The following is a 10,422-nucleotide window of genomic DNA, read 5'->3' on the forward strand; positions in this document are numbered from 1 at the left end:
TATATATCCGGATCTATCTATATAAGAAGTTTTCTGTGACAACCTAGTTTTTGAGGATACTTTTTAATCTTACCAACAAATCGGGCAACCAGTGCTGAGTTCAACTGGTTCGAGCATTTACTCATATTTATTGCAATAAATTATACCATAATATTCGTTCCTAATGATACTGAAATTTTCGTTGTCGAATGATACATTGAGCCATCATTTGATTCCATAGATAGCGTCGTTAGGAATGGGATAAGATGGATGTTGCTTTACTTATCAATAGAACTTCTGCTAAATGCGTTTGTGTTTCATAGATCAAATTCCGCTACGCATCGTGCTTCCCTGTTGTTTTACTCGTGAACGAGGAAGTACTAGCATTTTGCCAGCTTGATGAATATGAATCGTTAAGCTGCTTGCCTTTTTAGTTACCAGATTTGAGCGTCCCGCAAAGTCCGATAACAGTAATTATAAACAAAATTTATAGTTATTGGCTGCAAGTGATATCTGTCTAAACTAACTACTGGAGCCAATAGTTAACCTAATTGCTAGAGTTTCCTTATAGGAGCTTAAAATAGCGCTGTTTAGCATTACTAAGGATGATTTTGTTGAAGTTTGGAGACTAAAAGTTTCAATTTATACAGCATTAGAACGAAAGCTTAACCTACTTTTGCGTTTGCATCAAATCTGAAATTAAGTTGGGTCAGAATTGATTTCTTTTTACGGACCGAAAAACTGAAATCTATATTATAATATGAACGATCTGGTCATACTACTCTAGTGTAACAGGTCATTAGCGATGCACGATACATTTTGCCGTTGCGTTCGTTCGCTTCAAAGGAATTTGTACGGCCTAACTTGTTCGCAGGTTAACGGTTTTTGTACTAAAGATGTATTTACAGAAAAATTATTGCGTGGATTTGAACTGAAAAGGACACGTCATATGGATTAATTGCTTGAAATATCTTCAGTACACCTATTTTTAAATGGTCATACCATACCCGTAAATTAATTCATTCTAAGAAGTAACTGCTGTCGCCGGTCCCTTTTTAGTAGGGTGACACATTCTGAAAGGTTACTACCATACGTCTAGATAGAACCCCTCGTCAGTATATACCGAACATTGCTTAGTTTGAATGACTTGGCTCAGAATGTAGCCACGTTGTCTATTTTGGTTAGCGCTTTCGGTTCATTACCATGAGATGTAGTAGGCGGTAGAACCGGGCATTTGAAATCTGGTTGAACTCATTCGAATTGATGCGGTCTTATACCCTCAAATTTGTTAATAAGATAAATTATCATACTTATTACCTTTCCTGCTATAGTTATTCTATTACCTAGCTATACATAGAATAAAGCTGCATCGAAATTGTCTATTGAATATTGTTTCAATAATTTCCAAATACAAAAATTTATCAATGTAATTTCACAGGTTAACTAAATGAAGATGAGGATTCGACCCGTGTTAACTTATTACATAAGTATTTATTACAAACTCATACTTTGGCAATAACACTAGGAATTGTACTCGTCGTACAATCAATCACTGTATATTTATATAATACTATTATATGATAATGTATTTCATACCATATATGAGCACGCAATGTAAACACAGTTAAATATCGACTAGCCTGTCACGTATATAACACAGCTGCTTTTCTTTATTATCATTGTCAGTTGTTACTCATCGTGTGGTCGAAGTAGATATCTAGCAGTAGTCATCTTCATAAGGGCACTTCATATACCAACTAAGTGGCAGTAAGTGGGAATAAGAAATTTTGATTTTAAACAATGCTAGTTCACGTCGACAAACGCAGGCAACGCCATGGAACAAAAGGTAACCATAAATCGAGTCATATACGTGTTTTCTGAAAAAAAACTGTGTAAAGTTGTCAAGCGTCTGGGGAACCAGCTCTGTTTCCTTGAAAAAAACAGATTTTAAATGGGTTCTTCAATGTGTCAAATAACGATTTTGTACTTAAATTTGCAGAAAGCGAGATCGGGGGGCTAGAATGATATATCCGAATGAACTTAAAAGAAGCAAAGAAGGCACCGAAAAGGCCGAAGAATCATAATATGCATATGTTTCTTCACAATAATAACACTCGATATTATAATATCATGTTGCATTTAGTATGATTAACTAAGTTAACCATGTATGATTATATATTTGAAAAGCTAAAAGAACAGCAAAGAACACCATGAACAATAAAACCTGCTTCTTCATTGGAATTTCAAGCTGGTCATTGAAGGGACTGTCGTTGCTATACAACATAGACGCTTATTTTCCAGGTATAATTGAAAAAAAAAGTCATAACAGCTACTGCAAACGCGATATTCTTTACGCAAAACTGATAGAACTAAGAACAAGAGGTCACCAAGATATCGACAGCACACGTAAAGAGGTAAGCCTTCTAGTAACTGCAGCCAGATAATTTTCTTTGCAGAACGCCTAAAGAAATCCCATGAAACACGTGAGATACCTGACTTGTATAATCGTTTTTTTCACTTCGTTTGTTCTCTAGTCTCTCGTATTTACACTGATTATTCAGTCCCCCATGGACTGACCTCGGCTGGACCAGGCATCAAAACAACGCATACGAGGCTAATTAGCGTTCAGTACAGAAGTACCGGACATAAAGTGTTGTCGATGTCCGTGTTCGAGTCGCATTTTGCTATTATTTTTATAGTATTTTTTGGCAGACTTGTTGCCCAATGTTGTTAAGTCATTGTCATTAGCGAGAAATCGTGCTTCACGCTAGTCTCATCGACTTCATCAATCACCAAAACTTCACGCCCCCGGATCCGCTGCCCTTGAAGAATCCACCCTTTTTCTGATCGGCCGCAACAATCGTTGTTGAACCGGACATCATAGCCATTTGAGCAGCATTTGGCATGCACCCTGGTGGAGGCGGCTGAAATGCAATGGAACAAAAATTGTACGGAATAATTCTAGAATTTGTTTTTTTTTTGTTTTGATTTTTTGACTGCACTATCAAACGAATATAAATAATCAGAGTACACTGAAACGACTGAAATTCGAGTCAAATATGAACCCTGATATAAAATTATACTAGAATGTAATAGTCTAATGATCGTGACATACCGGAATATTTGGCCTAGAAATGTGATTAAACCTTGCGCCAGCGTCGAATTGTGCCGAAACTACGACATGCTGTTGTGGCGTCACTGGCATAGCCATTGGCATAGCGTACGGAGGCAGAGGACTCGGCTGAAATCATAGGATATAACAAATGCATGTTTAAATATGAATGTCATACTAGCCAAATATTACACTCTTGCGTCTAAAGTTATTTGGGATTGTGCATTATTATTGTTTATCGTTTATTCACATAATACCTTTAATTTTGGAGCAATAACCGTCTGTAGAACGCACATACCTGAGGATACCCTTGTGCTGCTGGATATATTGGCTGTGGGCCACCCTGAGGATACGGCACAGATGGGTACATCTGACTAGGTCCAACCTGTATTCACACAAAAATGCAACGAGACCACATTGTATGTACTAAAATATGTTGGCAAACGAATGACCATACATGTTTCTCAGTTGTGTTCAAAATGTAATCTAGGATTCTTCGAATAAAAAATCTTCCCAAAGAGCGCAGCATTTTGTACATTCGCCAAGTTATGTAACTTCACTCATGTAGCCACAGTGGTTTGTTCTTTGTCGATAAAAAGTTAGCCTATAGAATGAATTACATGTTTCGTATTTCGATTTTTTGGATCTTGAATCAACTCTTGAGCAAAGAACATATATTTTTTAATTATTCAAAATATCTTGAATGCGACGAAACATATCTACTGAAAATAAAATCTGTGTGGCTTTAGCCATAAGCCGTGGGAAACTAACACGAACAATGATTTGCGCGCAAGCAAAGAAAAGCAATAAATCGCCTCAATCTAGATAGGCAAGCAGGAGACACCCACGTAGTAAGGCTGAGCCATGTTGTAGCCAGCAGGGGGCACGTATCCTGGGGGCATCTTGCTCCCGTGCATGACCATCTGAGGAGGGGCAACGGCCGCACCAGCTGCCGGGTACTGTAAACAGCAAATATTGAAAATAGAGAGAGCAGGTGTTGAAAATAGCACGCAGGCAGTTAAGCAGATAAAACACAGAGTATCGCCGAACATTGACTTGCTTTCCCTTCAATGGATCTTGAATAAAAAAAAGAAAGCTAGATGTTTATATATTTCCAAGAACATTTGCGAGGTTAAAGTGTCGGCAATCTAAGCTATGCCAGAAATAATTTTAAAGAGCAACGGCATTTTGTGGTCTCAGCCAAAATCAAAAGCGCTACACAAAAATCGATAGATTTTCAAATGAAGTCCAGACCCCAGCAGTGTGATAGTCTTACCGCCATTGCCGGTCCCGGGACAGGGGATTGATAATACGGCGGCGGAGCGTCAACTGGTGGAGCAGAGGGATGCAGATATGGGTAAGGTTTTTCACCTCCGGACATTTTAATTAAACCAAATCTGTCACTTGTCCAATGGACAAATTCTGAAATAAAACAGTTGACTGGCTGTTAGTACGCAAGGAGTCAAGATTACAGTACATGCAAAAAAAAATACATGGCTGTGCCCCTCTTAATCTATAGTAAATGTAATTACATAAGTGAAATGATACAATGGATTTATCTTATGTTGCCGCATTAAACAATGAGAAGTAAAATAATTTTTAATACTAATAAAATCACAATCAGTTAAGAGGTATTATTTTAGGTTTCCGGGAGACGTCACAATGAAAACGAATGTTTACGGTTACTCTTTCTCTTTTATTATGATCACTACGTAAAAGTGAAGTTAGTTATTAAATACCCACTTTTTAGGTTGAAATTATTCAGGTTAATACTGGACTGCTTACTTAATGTAATCTACGGAGGTTAACCTGTGTTTATGTGAAGGAGCATATCGTCATTAAGTCGATCAGCTCTAATCGCCGCAGCCTCTATGACTCACCCTATGATTTCATGCGACAGGTTTCATGCAATGTTTTTAAACAAGTCGATTAATGCTGAGTAATTGTAACTTGTTGCGTTTGCCGTTTATTTGTAGTACGCAGTAGTCATTGTAGTACGCAGTAGTCAATCTGGGACCCCCATTGTAAACATTGCATTACTATATGCGGTCATGATCATTACAAACGTTATTGTCAAGATTGTATAAGAAGAATCGTACATATGACAAATGTCGTATTTGAATCGCACACTCGACAAACTTGGTTTTTTGCCTATATGTCTGTAGCCTGTTCCCATTTGATTTTTAGTAGAAAAAGGTACAAATACAGAATTCTGCAAATTTGAATAAAACATAAAAACGAAGGAAATTTTAACTGAAATACTAGTAAACCATTATAGTCTCATTTTACTGAACTTCGAAATTCTCGTGCCGCTAGTCCTATCGCTATAGAGCAGCTCGTATAGTTCGATGCAGTGTTGCACGCAGCTTCTGAATATATTTTTTTCAAAAGGAAATCGATTGGATATCCAAAAATAGCTCCTTGTTCTGGGAGGAATTTAAACTACACCACAGATGGCTAAAATTGACCGCCCTCTATGACGGAGATGCACATGATTAGTTAATCCTTAGGAAGATACACACAAATCGAAAGTATATATTATGGACTTTATTACGAAAATATCTCGTTTTCTTGTCAGGGAGCATTATATTGAAATTAAGATTCGATTTTTCTGCAGCATCGAAGATCCGCCGCGGCACAACTAAGCCACGATGAAAATGGATACCGTGATCCGCTACACGCAACTCATATTTGCATCTAAATGAAAAAACATCCCTATAAATATGCCAATAAATAGTAAACTTTTCGCCGCCATGGATTATTATATCTCCAGTGAACGTTGTTTGTATAGTAGAGAAAGAAGGCGAGATTAGTACAATATACCGTCGTGTTACTTCGTTTTTGAGAAAAATCAGTTCCGCGTCAGTGGTCATGTGGTTGCGTCATCCTCTAAAGATGCATCTAGAGCTTTTTAAATAGATGTTTGAAGAAGGTGGCGATCGAGCATTGTTTGAATAGGCCGTGCTAATCGTATATATATCTGAATTCGCCAGGTACCATGCTGAATACAAATTTCATTTTCTAGAACAGAGGAATAGCCAGTTCTATGTATTCCATTATTCAACATACTAGATTAACCCAAGTAGATTTTATCAACTGTAGAGATATTAGCAATTTCCATGTAGAGGTATTGGGTCACAGCAGCGCGACTGCATAGGTTGTCATTCATAAATAGGAATACTCCTATAAAAAGACACACAGCACTTGACTGAAAAATCGCTGAAAACGTATGGAATGCCGACGCCGGTTATTTGTCATCCTTACTATTTAATATGAATAGTATAATCTCCATTACAAATTACATTTCTCGCCGAATCTACATATCGAAATTGCAGCAGCAGGTGCGACTCATCACTGAGCTACTATCAAGGCAAAAAAGAAGCCGAATTGATTTAATGCATTAAAATTATGCAAATTTAATCAACTCTACCTCTCGGGCGGGCAAACGATAAAAAATTATTTTTCTACTCCGTATCTTAGTGGCTTCTGCGCAACCTCATTTTAGTACCGGAGCACTATTATGTTAAGGCAGTAGAAAATTTGTCAGCTCTCAGGCATGTGCTGGTACTGTACCCAACAATAAAAGATTACATTTAGGCCTGTTACACTCGGGCTGCATCTGGCTCCGTTGCCGCCGGCATGAATTTCATGCTGTGCGTTTCACAACTACGTTCCGCCCCACACACTAAAATCATATGTAAATAACGATCATTTTTCGATTTGAATCTCTGACTTAGTTAGCTAATCGTAAAACGAAAGTTAAACACCGATAGAGTTACCTATCAGTATATGTTGATCTAGATCAGTCAGTCAAGCAGCACGGCAGAGCCTGCCCGTCTAATCATTAAGATCAAGTGACGCAAAATCAATTTGTCCAATAAATACCGTACTACTTACTGAAACTGTATAGCAGCCGAGCGTTGAGGTGACGCTTCTCGGCTAATTAAATCGCTGAAATTGCCAACTGATGGCTGGCGCTGTTCACTCACCACTACGAGCACTCGATGTAAAAGCACTACCCTCGGAGTGCAACATTAGTGTGTATTGGCTTGCTTTCATTCACCCCGTCACTCTCTACAGAGCGGCGAAACACGGCACACGCACGAAGAACTCTGTGTGTCGAGTACCGCCCCTTCAGCAAACCAAGGACCGTCGCTCGTCGGTCAGAAGTCAACAGTAACAACGGCAAAGACAGCAGCGGCGGACAGAAGGCCGCTGAGATAGACCGACGGCAACGGTAGCGGCAGGACCTGTTTTCCTGATGGCCGCCGCTTATTTGCTGTTAGGGCAGGCAGTTAGTCTCCGCAAGCAGCAATTGCTTAAATCATCTCACACACGCACATATACACAGAGGTTAGCAGATACATCGATACGCACACGATGGCCCGGGTCAACTCAGCCCTCTCCATTCGTAAACAGCTCTCACATACAGACTAGCGCACAAGTTGCACAGGGTTGGCGGGCATCGGATGATTGCGGGAAGGGAGCTTGTTGACTAGTTAATGGCTGCACTCTCTATGGAACAACGTGTCAAAAGCACAACAAGCCAGCAGGCGCGTGATGGGATGGTGTTTATTCGATATTCCACCACTAATCGCTTTTGCTGTCGGCGTCATTGTTGTTAGAAGTGTGATAAAATAGTTTCGACGTTAGAAGCGGTTCGTACTTGTTGCCGCTGTAGCTGCCGATTTTTCTTTTGCTCGAATTCAGTTGTGATGATGTTTTTCTGCACGCTACGCCTTTCTTACAGCACAACTGGGTTTGACGGAAACTAACGGAAAGGCCGTGATAGTCGTTTCTGTCAGTTGAAGAACGAAACAACAACAACAACGACAACAAGCAGCCATCCATGCATCGGCACAGACGACACGAGTGCTCGTTTGCAGCAGAAGCCTCAATGATTTGACCGTCTATCCAACGGAAAAAGAGAGAAGGGCAAACAAAAATAAAAGGAGCAAACTGATGGCTACCGGGACTGATGATGGCTAAACTTGCTTTGAAAAGCTCCTCCTTAACCAATGACGATGGTAACATTACGTCAGTAATGTTTATAGTCATATCAGTGATGTTAATCATATTTGGTAGAAGCGAGGACTAGCTATTGTTAAAGGAGTCAGCCGGTAGAAAACATGTAGATATGAGTCACCTATAACAGAAGTGGTGCAGTGAAAACGTAATAGCCTCCGCAACATAGATACTCGAGAGATAGTCCAGGTTCGAAACCGAACGAAAACATATTTCGCTTTGTGTCAAAAAGGTAACATAAAACGTAAGGCTTAAATTATAGATTTATTAGGCCCGCCGTAGCCAGCGTAAAGATGAAACTGCTTTTACAGGAAAGGCAGAAAGGCGCGGGCTTGCGTGTCCGGATGGATGAACGCATTCGAAGTCTTGGTTTGGTGGGCATACTCTTTCTCAACGGGCGATTCTGCCGTTGAGGATTTAAAAGGTGGCCATTGTTATTACTATTATTGTTTTTAGGAGGTTGAAATTGGACAACAGACAAATTTAAATAAGTGCGATCTTTTTCGCTTTTCATTATAATGATACATGCCAAATTTAGGGAAACGAATCTCAGAATAAAAAAAATCATGCATCCTATTGTATTTTCCAGGTCATTGAATTTAGCTAAAAAATGCTTTGACCTTGTTTTTAATTAAAGTCGATATTTCCCCCATTAGTTGCGGTTCGGTGCCGCATACATACAATTATTATTGCAATAGCTCGTCTAGAAATGTATTTATCGTAGTACTTCAGCTACGGGTCTACAACAGCGATTTCTATGCTTAATGGCAAGAACGATAGCAATACATATTGAAATATTAAACGTTATGTTTTTTTTTAATTTCTTTGGTTTTTTGTCAATATTAATAAAAAAAAAAATCCTTATTTTTATCTCACCTTTGCCTCATGACTTGCTCCGTTAACAGAGCTGTTATAAAGCAATAACAGAGCTATTTTGCAGTGACGTTTGTCGCAAGTTGCCAAATTTATTCAACTAAACCTTGGAGAAAAAAATTGGTTAATACATGGCATCCTTCGATATCGGAAAAGTTCAGCTTTTCTCATTCAACAATAACGATAATCTTGGTGACATTGTTTCTAAGGTTGGCAGGGAATAAAATTTTAAAAATATTTCGGAATAACTTCTTCGCTGTAGCGCGCAGGCGTTACCTGCTAGTGCAGACTATACCTGTACTGAGGTATCCTACTGTGATTAATGAATTCCGACAGAATACTCATGAGATTACTGATTATGTAAGAAGTGTGTAATCATTCTTTACTTCAAAAGGGTAGTATCTTGCCGCACAACGACCGCACGGACGACCACCTTACTAAAAAGACCCTCTTCGTTCCATCAGAATTTTTTATTTTCACTCTAAATAAGGTAGAGTTCAAATGTACAAACAAAAATGTACAAGTTGGCTTTAAGCACGCCAAGGCCTAAAATGTCTAACAAATTGTCACCAGTCGTATCAGAGGTAACGACATTGCATTACACTTATTTGTATGATATCAGGAGCACAATAAAACGATTAAAATATGCATGAACACATCATGTCGTTTAGATTGTGTTGTTTCTGTTTCCATGTGTTGCATATCTTTCTACTCATTGCGATGTGTAATTTTTGCTTTCAGTGTCAGTGTTACCTCCATCTCAAGGGGCTCCAATGTAGTCTTTAGTGGAGAGCTGCGCGGGTTGTTAATCAAGGTCACTGCCTTGCGTACCCTCTTTCGTACGTGTTCCAAGCAATTTTGCATTTGTTGTCAACGTGACGCCCAGGTACGCACACTTGCGTACTCTAGAATTTGTTCCTTGGTCAAAATATGCATTATTCGGCCCATTGTTGTTCACGTCAGAATTTTACCTTGCTCTCCTTTATGTGTAAATTTTCAATTCTATGTCGGAACACAGATAACGAAAATCGTGCGAGCTTGCAGGACGTGAAAGCCACCATTGTTGCTGCGTATAGCGAGAGAGTCTGCTGCATTATGGCTTTTAGTAAAGGGTATCTACTCTCTATCCGTTGCGGTGAGTCGGCCATGAGAATAGTAAACAGTTGAGAATCGAGGATGTCGGTTCGGGCGAAGCCATTTGTCCGTAGGAAGGACTCACATCTTGCCACCAGGCCAATGATTGCTCTCGCATTGGTCGGTAGTATGCCTCAGTGTATCCAAAACCTTTGCTAAAGTTCCTAGACAGTCTTTCGAGTACTCGTATTCGTAATCTTGAGTCGAAAGCAGTCCGGAAGTCAACACGGTATAGACGTTCTCCTGTCTGCATGCTAACTTGGTAAATCGTTCCTTGTGAAGTCCGTGCTGTCCGTCGG

General features: G+C 39.4%; 1 protein-coding gene and 1 long non-coding RNA gene across 3 annotated transcripts; one reads left to right on the forward strand and one right to left on the reverse strand.

The window, feature by feature from the left end:
* Positions 1-1,450: 1,450 nt before the first annotated feature.
* LOC111270991 (uncharacterized) lies at positions 1,451-7,372 on the reverse strand. Of its 2 annotated transcripts, none has more exons than XM_022851487.2 (6): positions 7,081-7,372; positions 4,368-4,513; positions 3,940-4,050; positions 3,390-3,476; positions 3,095-3,220; positions 1,451-2,903 (listed from the first exon to the last, which is right to left on the reverse strand). In XM_022851487.2, the coding sequence occupies exons 1-6, from the start codon at positions 7,148-7,150 to the stop codon at positions 2,769-2,771; spliced, it is 675 nt and encodes a 224-aa protein (XP_022707222.1). In that variant the 5' UTR covers positions 7,151-7,372; the 3' UTR covers positions 1,451-2,768. The 2 variants fall into 2 exon arrangements, with proteins under 2 accessions (XP_022707222.1, XP_022707223.1); XM_022851488.2 differs by having other exon boundaries at positions 6,989-7,365.
* A 688-nt stretch (positions 7,373-8,060) lies between these two features.
* Positions 8,061-9,659, forward strand: LOC147752053 (uncharacterized). The gene is made up of 2 exons (XR_015315141.1): positions 8,061-8,118; positions 8,428-9,659. It is a non-coding gene; the product is annotated as an uncharacterized LOC147752053 (long non-coding RNA).
* The last annotated feature ends 763 nt before the right edge of the window (positions 9,660-10,422 follow it).

Source organism: Varroa jacobsoni, unplaced genomic scaffold (assembly GCF_002532875.2).
Source record: "Varroa jacobsoni isolate VJ856 unplaced genomic scaffold, vjacob_1.0 contig00238, whole genome shotgun sequence".
NCBI lineage: Eukaryota > Metazoa > Arthropoda > Arachnida > Mesostigmata > Varroidae > Varroa > Varroa jacobsoni.